At 52.3% G+C, this 25781-nt stretch overlaps 7 protein-coding genes across 7 annotated transcripts; 4 read left to right on the top strand and 3 right to left on the bottom strand.

The window, feature by feature from the left end:
• Positions 1–2479: 2479 nt before the first annotated feature.
• Z519_04603 (uncharacterized protein) lies at positions 2480–4673 on the top strand (the record flags this gene model as incomplete). The annotated part of the gene is made up of 3 exons (XM_016762349.1): positions 2480–2521; positions 2574–3867; positions 3916–4673. 3 exons carry the CDS (start codon positions 2480–2482, stop codon positions 4671–4673), a joined length of 2094 nt encoding a protein of 697 aa, XP_016621296.1.
• Positions 4674–5710: 1037 nt separating this feature from the next.
• On the bottom strand, positions 5711–7452 carry Z519_04602 (uncharacterized protein; the record flags this gene model as incomplete). The annotated part of the gene is made up of 2 exons (XM_016762348.1): positions 5711–7305; positions 7368–7452. 2 exons carry the CDS (start codon positions 7450–7452, stop codon positions 5711–5713), a joined length of 1680 nt encoding a protein of 559 aa, XP_016621295.1.
• Positions 7453–9403: 1951 nt separating this feature from the next.
• Positions 9404–11126, top strand: Z519_04601 (uncharacterized protein; the record flags this gene model as incomplete). The annotated part of the gene is made up of 2 exons (XM_016762347.1): positions 9404–9544; positions 9615–11126. 2 exons carry the CDS (start codon positions 9404–9406, stop codon positions 11124–11126), a joined length of 1653 nt encoding a protein of 550 aa, XP_016621294.1.
• A 1236-nt stretch (positions 11127–12362) lies between these two features.
• On the bottom strand, positions 12363–13928 carry Z519_04600 (uncharacterized protein; the record flags this gene model as incomplete). Its single annotated transcript, XM_016762346.1, has 1 exon — positions 12363–13928. One exon carries the CDS (start codon positions 13926–13928, stop codon positions 12363–12365), a length of 1566 nt encoding a protein of 521 aa, XP_016621293.1.
• Positions 13929–16765: 2837 nt separating this feature from the next.
• Z519_04599 (uncharacterized protein) lies at positions 16766–17849 on the bottom strand (the record flags this gene model as incomplete). Its single annotated transcript, XM_016762345.1, has 2 exons — positions 16766–17756; positions 17836–17849. 2 exons carry the CDS (start codon positions 17847–17849, stop codon positions 16766–16768), a joined length of 1005 nt encoding a protein of 334 aa, XP_016621292.1.
• Positions 17850–19738: 1889 nt separating this feature from the next.
• Z519_04598 (uncharacterized protein) lies at positions 19739–21428 on the top strand (the record flags this gene model as incomplete). Its single annotated transcript, XM_016762344.1, has 3 exons — positions 19739–20584; positions 20665–20859; positions 20958–21428. The coding sequence occupies 3 exons, from the start codon at positions 19739–19741 to the stop codon at positions 21426–21428; spliced, it is 1512 nt and encodes a 503-aa protein (XP_016621291.1).
• A 1052-nt stretch (positions 21429–22480) lies between these two features.
• Z519_04597 (uncharacterized protein) lies at positions 22481–24130 on the top strand (the record flags this gene model as incomplete). Its single annotated transcript, XM_016762343.1, has 2 exons — positions 22481–22921; positions 23006–24130. The coding sequence occupies 2 exons, from the start codon at positions 22481–22483 to the stop codon at positions 24128–24130; spliced, it is 1566 nt and encodes a 521-aa protein (XP_016621290.1).
• Between the last annotated feature and the right edge of the window lie 1651 nt (positions 24131–25781).

Here is a 25781-nt window from a genome sequence, read left to right as displayed (position 1 = left end):
ACAGCTTTCGTCGCAGTTGTCGTAGCGTCGCAGTCTACTACGTTACTGTCTTCGCGCCAAGGCAATACCCTTTCCAAAAGGATGATGGCTCGGAAGACCAACAAGCCTGTGCCAAATTTCGCTCAAATCCATCGATAACTATATTCTGTGCTGGGTAGCAACGAAGTTTCCTCGCAAAGAGGCTGGTGGGCTCGAAGGCCGTCTAATCTCGAAAATATACTCATCGAGGTTTCGTCCACACTGTTGGAAACGAATCATACACTCCCACGGAATTTCTGAAAACTTGCTAACTCTAGGAGTGTGCTTTGAATGTGAGCGACCTGCAATCATCGCCGGATCTCAAACCTCGTCTCAGGCTATGGATAGCTGACATGTGGAATCTCGACATGCCACCGGCAGGCTGTGGTCTACTTGGCTCGGTTTTGCAAACTTACACATCTCAGCGCACTCAACGTGTTTCGCAGCTACCTTCAAGAAACCTGGACATCGTCTTTGGAGATTGCTAGCTATAGGGGTGATCATCATTCTGCTTGTAACTGCTATAGCGCCCACAAAACAACTTTGACGGTTGGGGGATTTTGGGATTGATCCACAGGAGCTGGTCCCTCCTCTGGGCTCGCATGCCATTTGCCTTCTACGGACACCAAAGGCCGAGGAATGTCCAAGCTTTTCCTTCTATGGCCATTTCAATATTGCTGCTTGTTCTTGCACTCATTAGCGGCGTTGTTAGACTCTACAAATTATTGTCTATCAATCTCGCGCGGTGGCTTATATCTGGGTTGAGCGACTCCATCAGGAAATATCTCCGTGAAATCTATGCGTGATGCGACGTTCAGACGATACCAGGCTCCTTGAGAAGGCTTCTAGCATATCGGCTACTGCTCTCAGTGTTCCTTGTATGCCGAGTCCTGGTAGACATTTGCTCTTCAATGTTCCTAGAGGTATGCGCGGTTTCCTATCTACAACAGCTTGACTCTTGCTGAGATATCACTCTTGAGTGGCTAACGGTTCCTAGACGTAGTAGCTAATTGTTGCCTTGCTGGGGGTGGTATTCGTCTCGCATACATCCTTCGGCTCTACGGAGTCGACGCAAGCAAGGGCCGCTGGATCGCCCGAAACACCTACAACTGGGCCGTCAGGCACGGAGCAAAGCCGCGGAGCCAGTACTACAACCGAGTCGATCGCATATTCAAACGCTAGAGTTCCACGCTCATTTGGACCGCGAAGGCCAGAGCCGAAGCGGCACCGAGACCGGTTCTCCCTTAAATTTATGTTGGGGTTATCAACATTAGTTGCGTCTGTCGAATGCCTTCCTGGCTTATGGCGCAACCTATCCCGGACTAGTTGAGAACTTGGGTTGGATGTATCTAGTTATACCACCAGCCTTTTTCGTGGCTGTCAGCCTTGTTTACTGGGGATTACCGAAGATCAGAGCTCTCGTGGTATCACCGCCCCACCAAGCTTGATCTAAACCCATGGGCCCGATGCAACATGGCTTCAAATATGGAGGATTGTCTAAGAGAGTTACGCGTGCACATGCGCGGTTGGGTGCGTGTTCAAGGATTTGCCCGGAGAGTGCGCTTGCACCGGGGATCACAACCAGGAGGTATTGAGAAGCGAGAAAATGGTAGATCCACTCTTTCACAGAACGAAACGGGCTCTAATGGAAGCAGGAAACTCCTCTGCATTTCCTTCCCTTCTCAATCGAGATCGATTCATGAGCATGCGTTTTTGGAGATGTCTTGATCTCGTGATCAGAAATTTCGGCGCACACTTCGACAGAGAGCTGAGAAAGGCTCCAGAAGTTGCCCATATTCACCGCAGTTATGACGGTTGGGAGCGGCGAGATCAAGAAACCCAGGATGAATTTGGCCACCCTCAACCAGGGTGTGAAGCTCAGATATGCATTGGGATCGATTGTTGAGTTTTGATTGCTGCGACAATAGCAACTGATCTTCACTCGTTGTCTTCATTCCACTCCGAACCGCTGTCCTGGCGATTTCAGGGTCTAGACATGATATCCAGTATCTCGGGTGGCGCGTGTGGTTTGGTCTTCTTGAGGGTCGACACCTCACTTCCGTGACATCCCATAGAACATCCCATACACTCGACAGGTCTTGTTGTGATTATTTCAATGGCCAGCTTTCTCGTGCTCCAGGTAAACCAGGCAAACTAGGCAAACATGGATCAAACGTGCCAATTCCCCAGCCTCTCAGCACGTGATGCTCATTTGTCGCCCAATTGCAGCTCTGCGATGAGCACGTCTCGCGGTTCAATGAGAACCGTGTTTCTATCTACTACGACTCACTTTTCTTGCTCCAATGTTTGAAAATATATAATTTTTTTTTGAAGAAGAAGATCCTTCCAGCGGACCCTACCATAGGCAGTCACTCTAGCCTCTTCATCGCGGAAAGGAGCTTCGTCTAACTGATAAACGTGGGCTCAGCTGCGCCGGAGCCTCTGTGGGGGTGTGGGAGTTATGGGTCCCAAGAAGGAGAAGAGCAGTTTGAAGCGGAATCGGGTGAGAAACAACGCGTTGGTTGCTTCGCCATTGACTCTGACTGGCTGAACAGCATAGCACCGGCGACGACCAGGAAATCAAGAAACCGCGGAGATCCCAAAGAATCTCTTCGCAGTCTCAAAAGGATGCCCAGCACACACCTCTCAAGAACCAATATCTGCCTTCTCCTCTGACGAACCATGAGTCTACCGTTACCGAAACGTTCAAGGAACACACGGCTACTCCTCCAGAAGGCCGCCCCAGCCAGATCCGCCATATCACTCCCATAACCTCTCCACCACTTCTTCCACAATCTTCACCTCAAGACACCCAACCTCTATCCCAGTTCGTCTATCCTCCTAGAGACATCGAGCCTGACTTGAATGATGAGGATGGGACTTGGGGCTATCTGTTCCCTATGGCGGAGAACGGTCACAGGCTGCAGATGAAACGAAGGGCATTCTGTCCCGCTCCCGCCAAGCCGCTCGAGGTTTCGAGACCTACTGTCAAGAGTAAGAAGCGAGGAAAGAAGGAATTGGTTGAAGCCGAGGCAGAATATGAGCAGGACAAAACAAGCAAAGGATTTCCGGCGAGCGGGTATCTAATCGGTCGACATCCAGAATGTGACATGATACTTGATATTCCAACCGTCTCGAATCGCCATTGCTTGATCTTCAACGAAACTCGAAACGGCGATACGGTGGCTATTCTCGAAGACTTGTCGAGCAACGGTACCTTTGTTAACGAGGCATTCCTGGGCCGGAACAAGCGAAGGGAATTAGAAGATGGGGATGAGATTACTATCTTGGATGAGGCCAGATTTGTCTTCCGTTACCCAAGAAGCCGGGACTCGAGTGCTTTCAACTCGCGGTACCGAATCCTACAACAATTGGGGAAGGGCCATTTTGCCACTGTGTACCTGTGTGTGGAAAGATCAACCGGGTTCAAGTTCGCCGTCAAAAAGTTCGAACGTCGTATGGGAGAGTCTCAACGATCTCAGACAGAGGGACTCGAACAAGAAATTGCTGTATTGATGAGTGTCAGCCATCCCAATGTGCTTTGCCTGAAAGAGACGTTCGACGAACCGGATGGAGTTTACCTTGTCCTGGAACTTGCCGCTGAAGGCGAATTGTTCAACTTGATTGTGACGAAACAGAAGTTGACAGAGGCTGAGACCAGGAAAATCTTCATTCAGTTGTTCCAGGGAACGAAATACCTGCACGAACGGAACATCGTTCATCGTGATATCAAACCAGAGAATATCTTGCTAACGGATAAGAATTTGTCAGTCAAGTTGGCAGATTTCGGGCTAGCAAAGATCATAGGAGAGGAGTCCTTCACAACTACGTTATGTGGGACACCAAGCTGTAAGTGTCAACTACTGCTTCTCAATTGTTATAACTGACATTCCGCAGATGTCGCGCCCGAAATACTGGAGAATACACGTCATCGAAAATATACCAAAGCGGTTGACATCTGGTCTCTCGGCGTGGTCTTGTACATCTGTCTCTGCGGGTTTCCACCGTTCTCCGACGAGCTCTATTCACGAGAAAACCCATACACCCTAGCCCAACAGATCAAAATGGGCCGGTTTGACTATCCATCACCATATTGGGACTCGATTGGCGACCCTGCACTTGATCTCATCGACCGTATGCTCACAGTCGATGTGGAGAAGCGGATTACCATTGATCAGTGCCTCGAACATCCCTGGACAAGGAACGCAGGCTACATCAACCCTGCTGATTCGCTTGACGGTCTCACCGGGCAGATGAGTGCGTTTGACTTCTCCAAGCGAAAAGTCCAACGGGAACGTACTTTGCTGGCCAACATCAACGATGTTAAGGTGAGCAAAGTAGTAGATCTCAACGGAGGCCAGCAGATTCGCGGTCAACAAACCCATATTCCTGGTTCACCCGCGCATGTGAAGGTGTGGGACAAGAACCCTAGTGGAAAGAATATTAGGATGAGCCCGCCCAAGGACAACAAAGGTAAAAAGCCAAAGGGTGCTGAAAAGAACGAAGAGGACAACAAAAGGGAGGAACATCCTGCGGCCAACCGGCAGCAAGAGGAATTTATGCAGATGGGCGGCAAAGGAGATATGCCTTTGTTTGGGGACGATGTCTCCTCGAGATATTTGCCCGAAGAGGTGCCCAAGGGAAAGAAAAAGTGAACGACAGGGGCGGCCGGCATGTGCTTGACGGGCTTGTCTGCAAACAATGATTAGGATACTTGAACCGGACGACGCTGTTGCTTGCTCAATCCTTGCGCCTGGGGTTGGATTTGATGATACTCGACTTGTCTATGATTTTCTCCCAGAGTCGAGACTGGACTTTACTGGAGCTCACCGGCGACGGCGAAAGGACACGGAACGATTGGATGAGATGACATGAGAATGAAACGACGCGGAGCGACTAACGCTGCGTATGACTCCTTGGCGAACATGTCGGACTCTCTTCTCTACTGTCGCGTGACATGAGTGACGAGCGAATAGCTCCATGGCAGTTTATTGTGCATATAATTCCGGCGTGCGAGGGTACTTACGGAGTATCATTGTGTTCATGCGGCCGGGCTGTGTGGCGCCATGTCCGAAAAGCTGGAAAAGTCTTTTTCTTATCATTGAGGTATGGCGTATTATGGTGTGGTATGAGAAGAGCTATTGCTGTCTACATAATCAATGGGAACTGGTATTTATTCGTTCATCAATCAAGTTTACAGGTTTCAGGCTTCAAGGGTCGTAAGACGTTCTCATCTGATGATTGTATGCTTTGCCTCCAGCCAGCCAGTCAGCCAGGCGGGTGGTCCCTGCCAGGATACAGAATGTTTGCAATTACATGCGGATGTAGATGTAGACTTTACGATACGTGAGCCTTAATGCCTGACTGACTGACTGCCTGCCTGCCTGCCTGCCTGCCTGCTTGCTGCCGCACTTGCCTCCTTGTTTGCCAGGTCAATGCAACCGGTAAGCAGTTGTACGATTAGTTCCAGGTAGGTCCCAGAGCAGAGAAGGCCTTTTTCTGATGGAAAGATTCAGAAAATTAAATTTGTAGCCCGCGCCTCGGGCAACGGACTGGCTGACAGACAGGCACATAGACAGGCACATACTGGCTGGCTGCCACTCTAAGATTTTTCACATTTTCATCAATATCAATATCCATATCAGCAACACAACCACAACAATGATAAGCCAAATCTTTGGGGATCGATCTGTCAAGGGACTTTGTTCCGCGGCCACCAGTCCTGCTGTTGGTGGTGGTGCTGGTGTTGTCCCTGCCGCCTTAGGCGCCGTTCGATCTGCCGCGCCAGTTTCACCGAGGGTACGTCGATCGATCTCCAGAACAGGTCGGCGACGCACAGGAAGAAAGGCAGCATCATGACGTAGCCAAAGAGCCAGATGAAGACGAACTGGGCCAACGACGTTTCCTCGCGGACATACGCCCCCGTCAGAGACCGCAGCCGGCCGATGACCACGTACCCCAGCGACCGGATCATCATGCCGTGCGTGAGGTAGAGGGCAAAGGAGATCTGGCCCAGGTACTGGGCGATGTCGTTGTTGAAGACGGGCGAGACGATTTCGGCGTTGACGCACGACCATGTCGTTATGACGGCGCCGAGCAGCCGGACCAGCCTGTTCTTGTCGACGATGTATGCCGGGAGGAGTCGGGCCAGGAACACATACGATGGAGCTGTGACCGGCTCGACAAGGGGGATGGAGAGGATGTACAGGCCGACGACAAAGCAGAGACCCCAAGCGGCTGACGCCACGTCCGGATGTTGGAACCACTGTAAAATCTTGTAGGGCGAGGGCGAGGGCGAGGGCGACCGCGGCGGCGACTGATTCCCAAGTATCGGGCCGCGTTCCTGTGACTGTGCTGCATGCCCCAGATGTATCCGAATCAGATCGATCTCGGCAATTATCATTCCTCCTATAAAGAGACAAATGCTGCGATATTCTTGCGAGGCACAATACAGTGCGATAACGGCGAGGACGAAAAGTCGCCATCCGCTGGCGAGCATCGATGTTCCCATTATGAGGATGAAGATGGCCATGCTCGACTTCAACTCAACTGGAATCGTCCAGACATGCGCATCGTAGACAAAGTAGTCATGCTGGCTTGCTTCCCCGGGCACTGAACCTCTAGCGAGCATGGAGAACTCAGTAAGAACGTCTGAGGCCTGTGCAGAAAACGTCTCGGCCAACGGCGGGGGCTCTTCGCGCATTAGACGAGGCTGTGGGCTCTCGAGCAAGATGCCGTCCTCGATCATTTGGGTCACGTTGTTCCTCGCGTCAAATGCCTCGATCTGCGCCGTATTGAGGTCGCTGCATACGTACCTTGCCGGTTCGAAAGCTCGCATCTGCGTCAACGTTGCAATGATCACCACGGCCGCCATCGTCGGAAGGAGAAGGCGGAAGGCCCTGCGGAAGACCGAGGACGCGATGCATTCATACATCATTTGAGGATTGGACGAGTACAACATCCCAAGCGGTTTATACGAGAGGACATAACCCGAAATCACGAAGAACAGGTTCACCATCGCCTCTCCGCCCCACAAGAGGATTACAAAAGGCTTCCACATGAAACCAGCGGCGAGTTCATTGATAGCGTATGGTCGCCAGGGATCATCGACCGCGCACGTCCAGTGCTCGTGCAAAACAATAAGACACGCAATGCCTCGAAGGCCGTCGAGAGCGGAAATTTTGTCGGGCGACGTTGTTGGCAATGTTTTTGTGGATTTGGTTCTCGAGGCAAAACTCGGGGTCAACCACAACAGGACCCTGTGGGCAGCCATAATAAACGGTTGAGCTATATGGTTCAGTGGTCAGTACCAATCAGCCCGATTATTTCTTCGGCAGGCCTGTTCTTACCGCCATTTCCGAGGACTGCAAAGTTTAATCTTCCGTTGTACATCGAGCGGGAATTCGAAAAGGCCTTGCCGCCGCCTTCAGTCATGAAGCCAGAAAGGAACGTTTAGAGACCAAACTTCTGGAGTCGTCAGCGAGAGTAAAACTAGCATAGCGTGGGGAGTAGGGCGCCAGGTACGGACGGACCCCTGAAAATTTGGCTGCTTTATCATTTGGCCTGCATTTCCCCTTGGGTGAAGAAGGTCTACATACCTAGGTAATCGCAGTAGGATTATAGGGGACATCGGTGGAGTGCTATGCTGGCTTCACACCCCAAGACAGAACAACTCCCCTCTTGTTCCAATCCCCGATACCGATGATTGTGAGAATATCAAAGGATTTGTGGGCACGGCCTTCGTCACTGCTGACGCCGAGTGTCTGTGGCACGATCGTCAGGTACCCGGACGGCGGCCCACAGGTACAGGGTAGACAAGGGCCAATTGGCGAATGAGGAGACTTTGCAGCGCAGGGGGGGAGAGGAGAAAACACAGGGGGCGGGTAACCTTCATCACCCCTTGCGATCACTTGTCTGGATGGGGGCGAGAGTCACTCACACTGCCAATCGCCTGCCAATGTTCATACACGGTCGTGGCATACGCGTCGTGGCGCTCTTTGGAGACCTGCGCTGCCCAATGCGCAAGCCGTTCAACGGGCTTTTTCTGTAGAAAGGGCGGGCGGGCGTTTTGACCTCCGGCAGCCCCGAGAGGGGCATTCTCGTTGATGCAGGATGGCAAATATCGCTTCTGGGAACCGTACTTGACATTTTGAAAGTGGTGGCATACTGACCAAGAGTATTAGTGAATTCAGTTGGACCTGGGCTACTCGGTAGATGTTCTTGAATGCTCTTGTGGTGACAAGGTGATTATCCCCCATTACTGCTCATCACCTCAGAACCTATTCTGCATACTTAAAGCAGAGCGTTCTCTTCTACGAGTATGCTTTTCCATTTCCTAGTCGAGTAGTTGGACTTGATACACGTCAGAAAAGATACATACCCTGTTAGCTCTGTACTATCATGTCGATCGCAGGTGCAAGCTCACCAGCTCTGGGCTCTTCGGGAGGAATCGCAATCTGCCAGTACCGGCTATCAAGGATTATATATAGACGCATGTGACAGTTCAATGGTGATGTCATGAAGACTATATTATACTGGCGCCACACTCTGGCAATGACATCCGGACACAGTTTGGAAATCGCATTCTTTCTCGCGTCTGGAACAGAACAGTATTCGCTGCTAGGGGTGTTCTTTTCACTCTTGTCTTAGTCTTTTCACGAGCCAAAAAGACTCCAGACCCTCGAGGCCACCTTGATCGACTTAGACCTGCTTTGACCCAATACTCTGGTGGCGTCAGCCATGTCGCCATAATTTAGTGGGTGCAGAAATGGTACCTGGCGTTGTTGGTGGAGTGGGTGGAGCCTTGTTTAGAAGAGGCCCTAACAGCAACAGCCTCGGCCCTTAAGCCCCTGAAAAATACTTGTACAGCCCATACATGGAAACAGCCACATACATAGCACAGTACAGCAATACAGGGGACCCGCTGCCTCAATCCGAAATTGCACCAGTCTAGCCTGACTGTTACCGAGCCCCCTATCCCAAAAAGATTCTGCAGGACTCCGTTCAGCATTCGATCGGGACTCTTGACGCTCAAAGGCCAATAATGGCAGGGTCACGGCTAGGTCCTGCACTCTGTCGGTCCAACCGACTCACGAGTCTCGGTCTCTTATCGTCTGGCCCGTATCTCAACAGACCCGCTCCCGGATCTGCTTCCAAACTCTTTGCGGGCGGGTTTTCACCCTCAGGGGAAAGGGTTCCAAGTGGCATTGACTAACGGAGTACTTTTTTGGTTTATCCCGCCATGTCCTGAGTTCCTCACGTTGGACACAAGAATTCTCTTCTGGTGCTTCGATGTGCTTGTCAATGTTGCAAATATGACGTGGGAGTCTTGGGCTTGGTCGATCCTATGTTCTCAGCAATGCCAGACACGTCCTCTTCAGTCAAGATGAAGTTTGAAATCCTGCAGCAGTATGCAATGCCTGGGAACATCCCATGGACGAGTCGCAAAGTTAGGATCATTGGAGTCTTGTGTGGGATCCTGTGTTTGCGGTTCTTCCTGGGTGCCCTAGACGTAAAACCCCTCCAGGTATGGCCAGCACCTAACACAAGGCGGCCCGCAGGCTCTCTCTGTCTCCCGCTGACAAGTTTCCCCCCAGACCCGGTTGCCTCATGCGCTCCGGCAGCAGACCTATCTCGACGAAGAAGGCTTTCAGTCGATACCGATAACCGGCTTCGTCAACACCGGAGACCTTTCAAGCCGTACTTGCGAAGATCTGAGACACGAGGGGGAGCTCCGGGTGCACAACAGTTTGTATCTCGAAGATGACCTGGAGCACATTGCAAGATCGTTGGCGGGCCATCCGATGATCGACTATTCTAAGCAGGAGAAGGGATTGACGTTCCGCCAGATGGTGGCCAAAACCTGGGCCAGGCTGTCCGGGTCCAGCGTGTGGATCGAGAAATTCAAGGTCTTCCTGACTGTCACGAGAGTCATCTTCTACGATAATGGCCTCCGCCACAAGCCCGTCATCAGTTTCCTGGCGGGCCAACTCCACGACGAAAATTGGAACGAACTGAAGAACTACACCATCCAGTGGCAGAGCGAAGAGATCAAATTCCCCACCGTCTTCAACATCCCTGCCCCTTTCAAGCAGGGCGACCGCTACTTTGGGCCCGAAGACCCGCGAGTGATTCTTGAGGAGGGAGTCGAAGATGCTGAGCCCATTGTCACCTTCAACATGCAATTTGACCTGAAAACGGGCGACCGGGCCATGTACATTTTTCGACCCTTTTCCAACGACACGACTGTTTTGACTATCACGGGCCAGACGGAGAGGGCGCACGCGGAGAAGAATTGGGCGCCCTTCTTTATCAACGAGCACGAGCCCATTGCGCCGGGACGCTACAAGTGGCCCAGTCACTACATCCATTTCATCTACGATTTCAACCCGCTGCGGGTGCTCAAATGCCACACCCTGAATGGCTGGTGCCATTTTGTGTACGAGCAGAACGTCCCGGACGAGTTGAAAGGATCTGGCCTGAACGCAAACGGGCGCATGACCGGAGGGACAAATATGGTGCCATTGCAGCTGGAAACCCATTCCGACCTGAATGCGTGGGTCGGATTCCCCCGATCGCACATCAACATCGGTTGCACCGACGACCTGGCCATGTACCGACCAGAGCTGATGATCATGACGGCGCACGGCGAGAACTTCTACCTCAGCTTCATGTCGGGCCCGATCGACTTTGGCACGGCAGCCATGACGCCCGAGGCCATCAACGACCCGTGCGGCGAGGGTAAGATCGTCATCGCCAACAGCATCGCCAAATGGGACCGGCGGCCCAAGCACGATGTCCTCACGCTCACGCTGTCCGTGGCCGACTCGACCGTCCAGATCATGCAGCTGGCGAGCCTGTCCAAGTTTGTCGGCCAGCTGCCCCATGTCGCCCATCTGGACGGAGTCCGCCTCTCCGACATGTCCAGTCGGAACAAGACCGAATGGGACCTGCGGTACACCGCCGTGGGCAAAGACGTCCTGGACTGTACGATGGAAGTCGCCTCGTACTACTCTGAAATCATCGCTGCTCCCTACAAGGGCCTGTCCAAGGAAGAACTCTCCTATGATAATGGAAAGTGGGAGTGGAAGGATGGAGCCGTCATATGAGGGATGAATCGGGATGAAATGGGCCGCGATGATGGCCGCAGTGGATTTTGGCCCAAAGCTAGAGGAGAAAAAAATAAAATAAAATAAAAATAAAGGGGAAATGGCAGACGGCATACTCCTCATCGGAACTGTACGAAGAACGACGACGACATTTTATTCCCCTTGCAGATCTACTTGACTATAGCGACAGGGCGCTGGTCATACCCGGTGGATTGGATCATGCCATTTTAAAACCACCATACGTACCATAGGACGGACGGGAGAAGGATCTGGCAACAGATAATAATCGGGAAATGATTTTGTTTCTATGGGCAACCTTTCCACCGTTTTGGTTTCTATCATTTTGCCACGAAAAAGGAACCCCCCCGGCCCAAATCGGAAAAAAGTTCTAACCACCAATGGAATTCCGATGGTGACACAACGCCGTCGACCGCATGAGGACATTGATTCGGGTGGCAACAATGCAATGCAAATGTAACTTGAAGCGACTGACGACACAGAATCATCTATGCAGCAAGGCCGGTTGTACTGAGAAAGGCGGATTTTGATGGGGAACTGGCACGCCGGAATACGGAAAAGGCCGAACGAATCAACCTTGGGAAGGAAGGACGTCAGTCAGGGTCAGGGTCGGGGTCAGATCAGATCAGAGACCCAAGAACGCACCGCCTAGCTATATGTACATCAAGCGTGTGTATGTAACTGTCCCACCCGACATCAGAGTTATTAGATACGTGGAGGATGAATATATGTATAGAAAGAGAGACATGGAAAACGATAGCCAGGCTTAATGGGCGGACTCACTCACTCCCACAAACATACTTCCATGAGACCTGCCTGCCTGCCTGCTGTGAATCTCTCAACAGGACCACTTGGAGATTCGTTGGAAAGCAGAGGGGGTTCTTCCGTACAGTGCGCATACTCATCACAGAAAGGGTATCGAGCAGGGGGATCGGTTTTAATACTGCCAGCCAAAGGGAAACCGGAAGAGCAAGGAAAGAGGAAGAGCAAGAAGAAGCTAGAGTGACGTAATAAACGATTTGTATAGCACATAGTAGCCAAAGACTCCGTGCCTTTTGCCATTTTGCCATTTTGCCATTGACCATTGACCATTGACCATAATATCCCATATCCCGTCCCAGTATACCCATTTGTGAGGCTAAAAAAAACACACACAAGACCGCCCCTGAATTGAACTGGACATAACAAAGCAAAGCCCCCCCAAAAAATGTCTATTCTTCAATTATTCATTTCTATCTTCTTTCTCGTCCAGGCATATCTAATATTCTCCGCCTCGGCGATGATGGAGTGGAGACGATCCAAAAACTCGCGGCTGAGGGGCCTCCAGCGGCTCTCGTCGTGCTGCGGACAGCCGCGGGCGTCTTCGGTCCAGTCGCGCCAGTACCAGGCGGCCTGGGTCGACAGAACCTCGGTGGCATTTTTCGGGACGGAGAGCGTCACGTTGCTGTCGTCGGCGACGGGCTCGAGGGTCAGGTTCGATGCGATTGTGGTCTGGATGGTCTGTTTGATGGGAGCGCCCAGGTACCAGTGTGTCCAGTTGGCGAAGCCCAGGCTCTTGTCCTCCTTGTTTTGCCAGATGCCCATGTTGGTCCAGAAGGGCTCGTCGTCGGCCGCGTCCGAGTGGACCATGTGCGGCGAGCAGATCCGCGGCGTCTTGAACACCTCCTGCTCCTGCTTGCTCAGCGCCTCCGAGAACCGCGCCGCCTGCCACGGCTCAAAGGCGTAGGGAATCCCCGTCAACTCGGCGGCGAGCCAGTACGATTCCTTGTCGCCCCAGAATGTGTCCCAGGTAATGGCGTCGCGGACGTCCTGGACGTTCATCCAGGCGGCAAACAGTGCCGTGACGTACAGCTCGGGTCGAGACTTGTCGAAATAGACGACCGCCGAGTCTGCCTCCTCTCCGATGTAACCCTTGTAGAAAAGCGAGCTGCTGTTGAGGTGAGCGGATGGCTCCCGTCCGGCTTTGCCGAGTTGTTCGGCGACAAATCTTCTGCGGTTCTCGCTGTTGTCCATGGTCACGGCTCGGTCGTGGAAGAACAGCGTCCCTGTGTCGCGGAGGCCCTCGTAGTCATCCCATGCCCGCTCGGGAGCTGAGAAGAAAACCGCATCGGCGTCCACGAGGATGGTCCGGGGAAATCGACTGGCTATCAGCGCGAAAGGTTTGGTGGCCCAGCCCTTGAGTCCAATGAGGGAATTGTCAAAGATTTTGGAGAGGTCGAGAAAGTGTATGTCTTTGCAGGTGGCACGGAGAAATGTTCGGGTGTGAGGGGACAGGTCCGAGTCGCCAGCATATGCGATCTCTATGGGGAGCTCGTTCTTGAGGACCTTTTTGAGGTTTGTGATCAAAAAGAGGGCGTCTTCAACGTTTCCATCACCGACACAAACGACTATGCCCGTCTGCGGGACCTCCTTTCCTTTCGACCACGGTTTCTGCCGCTTCTGGTGTTTCCACGGCACGTAGGCCAGTTTGTCTTCATTCCACCAGGGAAAAAGGTGAGCCAAGGATTCTTTCAGCCGACTGCGATCGAGAGTCTGTTCTCGCATGTAAAGCCCAGCTAGCTGTGAAAGAGCAGCCACTTGGTTGGCCACCGAGGCGAAGTCTGGCAGGGCAATATCGAGAGGGTATTCGGCGACATAGGAATGTAAATCCGTCACGAGGCGTTCAGTTTTGTGTTGCTGCGCGACAAGATAGCGAAAATAAAAGAGAGTGATCAACGGCAAGAACAGAACAAGAAGAATGCTCGACGGTCTTTTGCGAACAACACTCGTCAGCATCGAGAACATGGTGGCCAACGTCGGACACGTCACTCACGTGCGCGCGCAGACGGGACAAAGGAAGCGTCCTGACCTTGGGCTGTGTATATGTAGAAGGCGAGAAGGGCATGGGCGTGGGGGCCCTCGATGCTAACCCCCCATTTCCTCCCGGAAGAAGCAGCAAGGAGATGGATAGGGAAAGATGCTGGTGGAACCCGTTGTTCCGAAGCGCCTGCAGTACCCATTCTGATCGGATCGAATATCAGGGGAAAGGGAAAAAGCTCCCGTTAGTTTAGCGAAGTCGAGGGTGGGTAGCGCCACCGATTCCAAAAGCAGCTTGAGACTTTCAATGATTGCAAGACTCTTTCCAGATGTGAAAGATGAGGGGGCCTTAGAACATTCAGCACCCTACGCGACGGAGTACGGGGAGTAGTTCGGGCCTAGGGCAAGCAAGTGCGGTAAAGGAGACCAGATATCAACAAGGATCGCGACTCATCCAGTCATTTTTGCTCCCCTGTGTCCATGGACAGGATAGAACGGCAACCGACTTTGTCAGCAGCTTCACCCTTGTCACTGTGATTTTTGCTCCTGGTGTTCTTGTATCTGGTCAAGCCTTGGGATTCCTTTGTTGCGGTGTCCGTTACGCTCGCTGTGAGGAAAACTGCACTGGTCTAGCCCCTTGTGGTAGGTTGGATCCAAACATTATGTGGGCCCCACCTCAGGGGAGGCTTCGAGGCTTCTGCAGGTACCGGATGGTCTTGGAACTTGGCTGCATGAGAGAGTTGGAGGAGACCGTCTGTTTGATTGATCGCCGTCTCGACCACATGCTTAGGTATGTAGAGACCTTATCTGTCAGCACGTTTTACAATATTCTCGGTTGTGATTCTGCCATGTTGAAAACACCAGTCACAATCATCACTCTGTCCCCCTGAATAATTTGGCCCGTCCCAAGAATCTCTATTCTTGTCTCTTTGCACGAGGAGGAAAAAAAAAGAAAGTTAAAAGCTGTACGAGTACTGAGTGGGTTAGTCAATAGGGCTGCAGATCGACTTCTCAGGAGTGCAGTTCCTCGACACCAATCAAGACCCTGGTCCGCCGAAGGTGCCTGCTCAATGTCGGCTGATGATGAGACAGTAGCCAAGAGCTGGACTCTCTTCGGCACAATCGGGCTCTCCTGACCGACCAAGCAGAATTTTGCGTCAAAGGGAGGAATGATGGCATAACGATGGCTGGCTAGAATTTGGTGGGCTAGACGCCACACCAGGGTTTAGCGACGCACGCCGAAAAACAAGAACTTCGGGCTGCGGTAAGTCGGTATGTGCAAGGGACAGTACCAAGTACTACTGGAACGGAGTCGGGGCCTTGGCTTGCGGTCTCATGCACTCGGACGTACGAGTGGCTCGCACCATGATCCACCAATCTGTCACGGCTGTACTTGTAATTGTAAGTACCTGTTACAAGTACCCATGCCGAGTACCACTGGTACCTGTAACCATCCCTTCTGTATGGCACTCGTAAGCAAGTCGCAAGGCCTCTCGTCCAATAAGCCGAAGACCAAGTTGAAAATGTCCCCTCCAAGCATGTGCGGCTCTGCCCGTAGTCGCGGCCCTGTCGGTGTTTCAGGTTGTCCCCGATAGGCAGGCGATGGTGTTTCTATCCAAGTTAGTACGAGGTACCCCAGTATTACTGGGCTTTTGTTGTGGCTACTTTAGCTGGACCAGGCGCCAGGGGACTGCAAAAGCACTGACGCGTCCAAACAACAAGTGCTTTGACTATCCATACTCAACTCCAGACGTTCTCGAGTACTCGTGTGTCTGAGCAATTAGGAACGGGCGGTACACGGATTGTTGCTCGCTGTTCGTCCCCAACTGCCTCGCTTCGTCGCAACCAGGAATTTGTTGTGTGCGTCGATCATGGCACCGCACATCGAAATATTCCAACAGCAACGGACCCTGGTATAGGTAGGTACTCGTAATCATGGGTTTAATATCTCATTCCTTATCCTAGCAAGGACCAGGGCGGCAATATGGACTCCGTAATCACATCGAAGACGATTCGTCCACAAAAGCCCGAAATCTATCTGCTCCACCCTCGTCAAGATGATGATGACTCCTGAACAACCCACATTCGCTTGCAGCAAGTGGATTGGCAAATTTTAATCATCCTTTGGGTGTCATTGTCCCTCGCATGGTTCGCGATTGGGTCAATGAAGCAGGATGCGACAGTCGGGCAATGATGTTCGAATACAGTACAGGTGTACTCGGTGCTCGTAGTTGTCTCAACTGGCTCGGGTTGCGTGTGGGATAATTGACATGTGCACTGGTACTCGCACATAGAGCCACCATCGGCACCAAGTCGGTCACACCCAAAACAGGAGGGGCTTGAGGGGCAGAGAAGAAAAAGAAGGGAAAGTGTCTACCTAGCTCGCAAGTACCTACATCACACCAACCTCGGAGATGGTGCTATATTCCAGCTCGACGTCGTCACATCACCAGGGTTGAAGATGACTTGATCGACACTCGACCTGTCACCACCGTCCTCCTGCTATCTCAATAGTGGTTCCTTAATAAGGTCGATCGTCAGCCTGGGGGAATTGGATGTTTCTAGCTCCGGGTGTCAGACGACATCAGAAACCCGCTGGGAGCAGGGTAGATTCCGATGCAGTCGAAGACGACGACGCGGTAGCACTAATTATCCTTGAAAAGTAATCGGAAAAGAGGCAATGGTCATGGTGGTAAATCGACAAAGTCAAGTGAGATGGGACAAGAGGCTGTAAAAGATTGTTCTAACTCACAGACTGACTCTAGTTCTACCACACGAAGCCCATATCATTGCTCTAAACGCCCAGAGTAGTATTTCTAGATGTTTCATCTCATGAAAATCTCGTCGAGCCCTTTCATATCTGCCAACACCATTTTCTTGGCCTGGATGTTGCGCCCTCTAAGCAAATGTCGCCCAGTCTTCATCACCGTCACGCTCTGCCTGGTCGAAGCTGATATCAAAGTCGATACTGACGGGCTCCTGTCTCCAGCGAGGGCATTGTCGTTGGAAGACTTTTGCCTTCGTCTCTCTTCACTGGTTTGTTGCTTGAATGCTTTCACAACCTCGTCGTCGGACGCAGTAGAGGACACAGGCTCATCAGGTGGTTGAGCCAGAGGCGACTTGTGCGCCGAGAGGACTTGGGTGTCGTCTTTCGTTCTTTTCGCAGCCTTTTTCAGCGCCTTTTCTTCCCTGCGTTTCCGCCTCTCTTCTTTCCGCCGTCTCTTCTCCTCTTTCATTCTCCGTTGCTCTTCGTGCTCGTTAATCATGCCTTTTTCTCGCCCTTGCGACGGTGACTCAGCAGGGTGCGTATTATCCTCTGGCAAACGCTTGTTGCCTGCTTTATCTTTCACCTTCCCTTCCTGTACTGTCTTCTCTTCCTTCTTGCCAATAGTCCCAACCAAGACCCCGCCTTTCACGAAAATCATCCCACCCCATCTTCCGTGAGCATACATTGCCAATTTCCTGTCTTCAACCTTCTTCTCCTCCTGCTTCAGCACCTCATCACTCTTACCATTCAGCCGCCCTAATAGACCCTGAAATGCGTCCAAACCGGTCCTCTGTTCCTCAACCGCCTCCCTCCCGCTTTTCCTCTTTGCACCCAGCCCTAAATTGTCGTCTTTAAATATTACACCCACATTTGCGGCGGCAAGGCGTTCTGCATCGCTAGGAGCACCAAATTTGGAGGTCGTGGTGCGGTTACCGAGGGCTTGTCCTTGCGACCACCCTTGTTGGGTCATAAGGCGGTGACCGTAGGAGGTTGCAGAGGTCTGAGACGACCACGCGAGGTTCCGGGGGTCATGGGAGAGTTTTTGCCTCCTGTCGATGGCAGTTAGATTTGACCCAAAGACGAGAACAGGCGGAAACACTGAGAGCAGGTCTCTTCCTATTTTGTCACCCGAGATAGCTCATGTTCGGTATTGGTTAGAAGAGGAAGACACATACTTTCTCGGCTCTGCTAGACCCATCTTCGACCGCAACCCCTGGCCATGTAGCGCTCCAAACTGGGCTTGGACTGGAATGTAGAAATATCAGTCAATGCGCCCGATGTGGCATCTCTGAATTTCGAAAAATTTATAGTTTGCATTTGGTTGTCTTATAGTCCGCCGTAGAAGTTACCCGTACGGCAGAACACACCTGGTCCGATATGATATTCCATAGCGTCCACCTCGACAGCCCTTTTCTTCTCTTACGTCTATTGAGTTTACTCGGTACATGTACGTGCATGCAGTGCTTCCTATTTCCTCCCTCAAACAAGGCTGTTTGGGACTGTCTGGGAATGTTAAATCTCTGGCCCAAGTACCTACGCTACCAATCTACTCACAACGACAAAAACCGTCACAGCGTCGTGACTCGGAGGTGTCCATTACCGTCATGGAATGGTGCGAACCAGGCGAGCCAACTGTCCAGTATTTTTCCGCGGAAGACTACCTTCAATCTCATCCGCGGGGAAGTCCTGTCGAGCCACCCAATATGTCCTAGAGCGTTCAGCTTCAACAAACGGATTGCGAGAGAGTTGAGGTGGTAGATGACGCCAGAGATTGGGAAAGGCTGGGCGACAAAGGGTGCAACCTCAGTCTTCGAAACATTGATATCTTGTGGTGTGGGGTTGTGGACTGGTCACAGAAAACAGAAACACATTCCCAACGACAGCAAGCACATAGGCGACCCTTTGGCGTAAAAGGGAGGAGAGCAGACTCTTTAGTCACGACGACTCACATACGCTGTTGATCTCACCAGTTGATCTCTGAGGGCTTCCTCCCGTTGCTTCATCGATTGCTGAGTATTTCACATGGATCAGTCAACCCTGCGCAAAGGTCACGACCCTGGCAAGGTTTGTTCTCGCTTGCGGCAGGACTGAACTGAGGGCAATTATAGTCAAATTGTTCATGGCTCGCGAGACTTGCACATCATCACGCAATGGATTCATGTCACCATGATATGCTGGACACACAACTTCACTTATTCAATGAAGCAGGCCTAGAAATGCTTGATGACGGCATTCGGCTTTTCCTTGACCCCTCTTCACGCGAGCACGAAGGAAGCGGGCAACTGACGCGTTTGAGTTTCGATATTCCAGACGAACGAGTAATTAGGACCCTGCATGTCAGTTCTCTATGTGGGCAAGCTGCCCGGAGATTGGAGATTATGAGCTTGTCAATAACCTGGCGCCGTTGTCTTGTCCTAAATCGGTCGCATCAAGCGGGAGTTTGTCCCGATCTACCTACCTAGGCAGTTGAACATTGAGCTCAGGGGGTTTCCCTCCAAGAAATTCTATATATGGTTGGACGCAGGGTACTCGTCCACATGCAAACCACAGTGTGCGGAGTATTCACTCATTCAATCGGATTCAGAATAGCCAAATGCTATCCCTGCTTCCCATTAGCGCCGGCTGCTCGAATACGGTATGGCGACAGTGGAACCCCTAGTACCTTTCGAGACAAAGGCTTGATCAACAAAAAGGGGTCTTGGGGCAATTTCAAAATGGCCCTCGTACCGACCCTACAGTACAGCCTACATTTTTCGGATTAGTGGACATGATATGTACATATGTCTGATTTTCCACCATATGCGTTTATCAGAGCCGTGATAAGGCACCCCAGCGAGTCCACGGACGCTGAAGCGGTGGTGGCGCCTAGCCTTCAGGGATCCATCCGCCCACCTGGTCTGCTTATATGCACAGAGTCCAGAACCAGCGTGGCATCACTTGAGACTGGACGAGTTAGGCAGTCTCTGTGTCCCGCCTTGCGGCTTCGCATCCTTCAGTCACCACCGCTGCCGCTACGCTTCATAGGATCAAAATGGCCTTTCCGTTCAGAGGGATAAACAAGACGTACTTGGCTATTTTGATAGTCTGCATAATATTTATTTCCTGCCTCGGCGGACCCTTCACCTCGTATCAGCCAAAAGTCGGGACGGTGGAAAAGTTGCTCTACCGGGCTACTGGCAACAACAACACCAACACCAACAACAACCGCACCGTCCGCTCTTCTGACCTTGAACCTGGCGATGTTATCGAAGACAACGATACCAGTCCCACGCACGGGCTCTTCAATTTCTACTCGGGCCCATGGGATCCTCCTGGGGTCTCAGATCTGAACGAAGAAAGGATGAGGATTATCGAGCCGTACATCAAAGCGATCACCGACCCCAAGGATAGACGGTTCCCACGGCTGCGATGTCCCATGCCGATGAGAGAACGGTATGAAATTTTCCGACGCCGCAGAAGCTTTGGGACGAGATGGGACTCGCCGCCGAGACGGTGGTTTTTTGCGCTCAACGTCCACCAATGCGCTCCCGTCCTGCCACGGCTACTGGCGTCCGTCGTCGAAACCATTCGCTTCCTTCGGCCAGAAGACTGTATCTTGTCGATTGTCGGTCGCCGTTCCAATGACGGCACGCTGGAGATCCTGGAGAAAATTCGAGATGAGATGGAGACTTTGAATGTCACCTATTACTTCAGCACAAGCGACATTGACCCGTTTAAAGAAGGTAGCGACTATATCACTGAATGGGCCGCTCTGCGAAACCTGGCACTTGATCCACTGGTGCGACAGCCGGAACTCTACGACCCTGACACGACGGTCATCTTCTTGAACGAAGCAGCGTTTTGCACGGATGACATTCTAGAACTTATATACCAAAGAGTGAGTCTCCATTGGATAATGGGGGTATTCCCTCCCCTCGTACAATATGAGGCTCGAAGACACTAACGAATTTGCATCAGGTCTATCAGAAGGCCGACATGACATGTGGCATGGACTGGGCCAACCATGGAGAAACCTTCAACGACGTGGGGGCATCTCGGGGATTGACTGGTGACATGTTTGTCAAGCCGCCAAATACTGGTGACACCAACGGCACTCTTTTCCGCAACGACCCCAAAACGAAAACGCGATTTGAAGCGAAGCTTCCTTTCCAGGTGAGTCAACCAGTGCAGTCACTTCGATTTGTTCCGGCCGCCACGGCCAGGTCGATCTTTCGTCAGCGTTACTGACGATCATGGGCGGGGTGCTCCAGGTCTATTCATGTTGGAACGGCGGCGCAGTCTTCACGGCAAAGCCACTGTTGCGGGAGAATATTACCTTCCGCGCCTCACGGCCGGGTGAATGCCAAATGGGGGAGCCGACGCTGCTATGCAAAGACTTCTGGAAGTACGGTTACGGGCGGATCGCGGTAGTGCCGAGCGTCAACGTCGGCTACAACGACGACGAGTCGCGACAGACCAAAAAGAAATACGGCTTCGCCACGGAAATCATACAGCGCGTGGAGGCGGACCTAGACGTCGGTCGGCACAGCAAGATCCGGTGGCAGGCCGCGCCGCCAAAGACGGTCAAATGTGAGTCGGACATGGATCACCCCTCCGAGGACGAGAACGAGGTTGAGGAGGCCAAGAAGCTCGCGGCCGAGCCCTTTGCAAGCTCCGACAATGCGGACAAGGAGCCGCAGAAGAACATTGTCTATGAGGACGGTGGTGGTCCTGACCTATAAACGGGGGGCAGTCCGCCAGCCACTCAGTCGGTTAGCGAGTCAGTGAGTCCGATCAGGAATGGAAGCAGTCTGTTTATACAGGCAGCTCCGAGGGAAATACATCAATCGAATCAATCCTCCCACGCCGCGGGAAGGCCGTCGTTTTTGTTCGGCGTTTAAGAGGGCGGAAGAACTTGCTAGAGGGCACACGGCCCATGGGTTGGCTTCTTTGGCTGTACATCTATCTATACATGTCGAATCACGGGGCACACGATACACTAAATAGAAATTACAAGTCTGATGGCGCATGACATGGTTCTCTTCGTCCACATTTCTCCCGTCGATCGAGCCACGGGACCAGATCTCGAGCAGAATGAATGACATTCTCAGCTCGCGGGACATCCCAATGCAAGGGGGAACGAATAAGCTGCTGACGTTCTTTCTGCTTGGCGGCGCATACATATCATGTCTCAGAACGCCGCATTGCCGAGTCAAGGGGGTGAGTGAATGTGATGGCACTTATTGTGAAAGGAAAGGCAATACGTCCGTGCATGACAAGACAAGCTCCGTTGGAGATTGGCGTGATTCTGTTCCAATCCGAATGCTTCAGCACCTGACTTGCTAGCATCACATGCACATACAGCGCTGCTTGTGCGTGAACTTTCAACGCTCCAAGGTCGGAGTTTTGAGTTTCGGTCCTCTACTACGCGGCTGAGCAGGAAGGGAAGGGGGTTCCTTCAAACCGAAGACGTATGCTTCTCCCCGCCAGACATGCAATGCTCGCGCAGGATTCAGGGCAGAACAAGAGGAGGTTCTGGGCGAGGTGATCCCATATGAAGGAAGGGGTGGAGAGGTTTTGACACATTCCAGCGCGAGGGCCCTCACACTCACCCTCAGGCACCCCCTTGATACCTCTCCATTCAAACAAATAAGGATACGAAGAGGCGGATAGTGTATAGCAGTAGGAGGAATAATAATAACACGAAGGGGACATATGATGCAACGCAACCTACATAGATAATATCACGTCTTCCCCAACGAGCGAGCGGGCGGGCGCGCGAGCGAGGCATGCCATGTTTCCACGATTTGAAGTCGCCGGCTTCGCCATCACCCTGACGATTGTGTTCTTGTTTGGCGCGCGATTCAAGTCGCCTTCTTTTCCGGACTTTGACGCGTCGGGGCTGAGCGGGGGCTTTGGCGACGATGCACTTTCTCAGAATGGTGGTAGTAGCCGCTTCGATGACGTCCAGCCGCCCGACCAGTTCGAGGATGTCCCGGTCGCAGACCTCTTCTTTGAAGAAGACACGGCTGAGCACGGGGAGAAGAGGAGCAGCAGCAACATCGTCGACACCATGAACTCGACCCTAGGCTTTGCCAAGGTCTTTGTCATCTCCATGCCGGAGAGAAGCGACAAGAGAGACGCTTTCAGTCTTCAAGCGAGGCTGTCCAATATATCGTTTGAAGTGAGAGACGGGGTCGCAGGTGCGGATGTTTCCTTGAAGGCCCTTCCACATGTAAGAACACCTACCTGTCGACGTGACCGGCTAGAGAGCGTCGTATTCGATCGGTAAATGCTAACTTCTCGGTTTTCTCGACAGAGCTTTGCCCAGGATGCCGGAGCCACTGGGTGTTGGCGAGCGCACTTGAACGTCATGCAAGAGATGCTCCGGGATAACATCCAATCCGCCATAGTGTTTGAAGACGATGCGGACTGGGACCTGGCTATCAAGTATCAAATGATGCAAGCAGCACAGGCGACACGATTTCTTACCGCGCAGACAGAAGATGAGAAGCCACTGTCGCCGTACGGTGACAACTGGGACATCATTTGGTTCGGGCATTGCGCAGCCCAGACAGACCCTCAAAGCGACAGGCGATTCGTCGTGACGGATGACCCTACTGTTCTGCCACCATGGGCGCGCTCGGAGTTCGTGCAGCCCGACATGTCCATCTGGGAGGAAGACTCTGACGATTATTTAAACTTTCAAACCCGGATTTACTTCCGGTCAAGTTGGAATTCATGCACGGCGGGATACGCCATCTCTCTCCGGGGCGCCGAGAAGGTCGTCTTCACGGAGAGCATGGTGCCCTTTAACGATCCTGTGGATAACGGCATGGGGGCCATGTGTAACCGACATGCCCTTGATTTCACCTGCATCGCCCCATTTCCTACCGTGGTGGGAATCTCGAAACCGGCGGGGGCCTCGAATAGAGGAAGTGACATACGCGGCCTGGACAATGTCCAAGTCATCGAGCAAGGGCGGAGTGAAAGACTCATGTACTCGACCAGGCAGAATATCCCCCGCATCCTGACCGGGCAGGAAGATTTCGTCAGCGTCTTCCCGGAGGATTCTGTGCCGGCGCTGACTGTCAAGGACATTGGGCGAGGAATGGGCCATCCTGAATGGGTCTGGGCTGGGACCAGATACTTTGACGAAGAGGAATATCTACAGGGGCGCTTCGGCCAACAGGCGCAGAACCAGGAACAACAGGTCCACGTGGACAACAAAGCTCAAGAAGACCAAAAGTCTGAGGCCGAGGACTGGACGAGTCCGATCGAGCAAGAGGAAGGTGGAACCCAGAAAGATCTCGAGCCCCAGGAGACGTTCAGCTCGAGAGACCACGAAGTAGAGACTGCTGAATTCACAGGTGACCCTTCGGAGCATGACCCGGATCGAAAATGGCATGAAGAGCCTGAGGACAACACCCACCTCTCGAAGTAGTAGGAGGCCGGCAGCGAAGAATCGGACAACGCTGGAAGGACGCCTGACTCTCAGCCTCAATGACCACATCCGCTCATCCTCCTCGCGTTCCCGACAGCTATAGCGCCCATTTTGTGACGGAAGCCTGAGAGCACTGTCCTTATGGGATCGACCGTAGTGTTCCCTCAAAAACCGAGCAGTCATCAGTGGCGCGCGTGTCGGGATTTCTCTGAGAGAAGTGACGAGGCTTGTATAGCTGCCTGTCGCCGCAGACAAGATCATATTGCAAAGACTTCGAAAAGCAGATGAAGTCAAGAATTTTACAACTCAACGCGGGTTACACAGGATGTTCAACAGTCCAATGAACTCTCTCGACAAATCTTAGACTTACCAACGATTTTCAGCACCCCATGAAACAGACCAGGACAATCAAGCAACAGCGCTTAGATTGGTGCGGACCCAGAGGTGATTTCGATTCAATTACTATGACGGAATAGCAGGGCCGAAGGCGGGGCTGCGTCTTGTCGGATAGGCGGGCTCTGGAATTCTACAGCTGGTCTTTCAGTGTGCATTGACGGAGACACGGCAGTGGAGGTTTGAAGTTGCAGTAGTCTGATCTCTCCAGCAGCCAGCTCGGGGGACGGAAGACAGGGTATTTGGGCAGAGGTCCAATATGCCTGCTGTTATGATGTGGTTTCCAGCATCACGCGATACCCCAATCGCCCATCTTCCCTTGCGACTGCCTCGCGCCCTCTACTCCGTAGTCCATGCCACGGGGTCCTCCCAGGTACGCGGAATTGGGCGGCACTGGTGAAGGTCTAGGCAGGTCTGTAGGCGGGGCACGACTGTGCAATTTCTCGTGGAATCCCCAAATGATACTGCCTTAGCTTCTGTCCATTCACAGCTGCCAAGAATCAGAACCATTTGGAATTAGGTGGGAAATCTTTGGTCAAGCGACAGCAGGTTGAGGTTATAAAACGCCCCAAAGCAGATGAATATCCTGGAACCTAGCAGCCTTTCAACAGATTATTGGCTAAGCCTAACCCTACAGGGTAGGTAACCCGATCACGTTGCTTGGCACTTCGCAATTCTCCGCACAAAGCATTCTGTCACTACGAGTGGATAGATTTCTCTCCTGTATTCAATCAATCAAGTTATCATGGTCCTTCGTCCAAGGCAGATGTGAAGACAGGAGGGATCCAGTCGCAAGTTAGCAGCGGAGATCCATTCAGGTATGTGCTAAGGCGCGAATGTAGAAGGGTCGGTACTACCTGCGATTGGTTATATTCTTTGGCCCCTATCAACGCCAGAAACAGTTCATTCAGCCACAGTAAATTCGCATAACCAAGTACACGAGCCTCGACATCTTGGCACCGACCCACGCGTTCTGTCTGCATCATCTGCTGTCCGTGGTCGAGGCTGATTGCTCCCGATTGCGGTCGTCAATCAGAGTCGCAGACCGCTGTTGCAGGGATGCTATTTGTCAAGGGTTCCCGCTGAAACATGGCTTGCTCAAACCCAATCTGCCTTCGAAGCGGCTGCCTTGCGCAAAGCAACTGTGAGAAGGGAAATCCAATTCCCTCGACCTAGCCCATTCGTGTCTGGAACGGCTAGGTCGTTGCTTCTACTGATATGAGAGCTTTCACTCCGTTCATAATGCTACAAGGTCGCC

Source organism: Cladophialophora bantiana, assembly GCF_000835475.1.
Source record: "Cladophialophora bantiana CBS 173.52 unplaced genomic scaffold supercont1.6, whole genome shotgun sequence".
In the NCBI taxonomy this organism is placed as follows: domain Eukaryota; kingdom Fungi; phylum Ascomycota; class Eurotiomycetes; order Chaetothyriales; family Herpotrichiellaceae; genus Cladophialophora; species Cladophialophora bantiana.
Note: the sequence above shows the minus strand (reverse complement) of the source record. Positions and strands in the feature narration are given on the sequence as shown.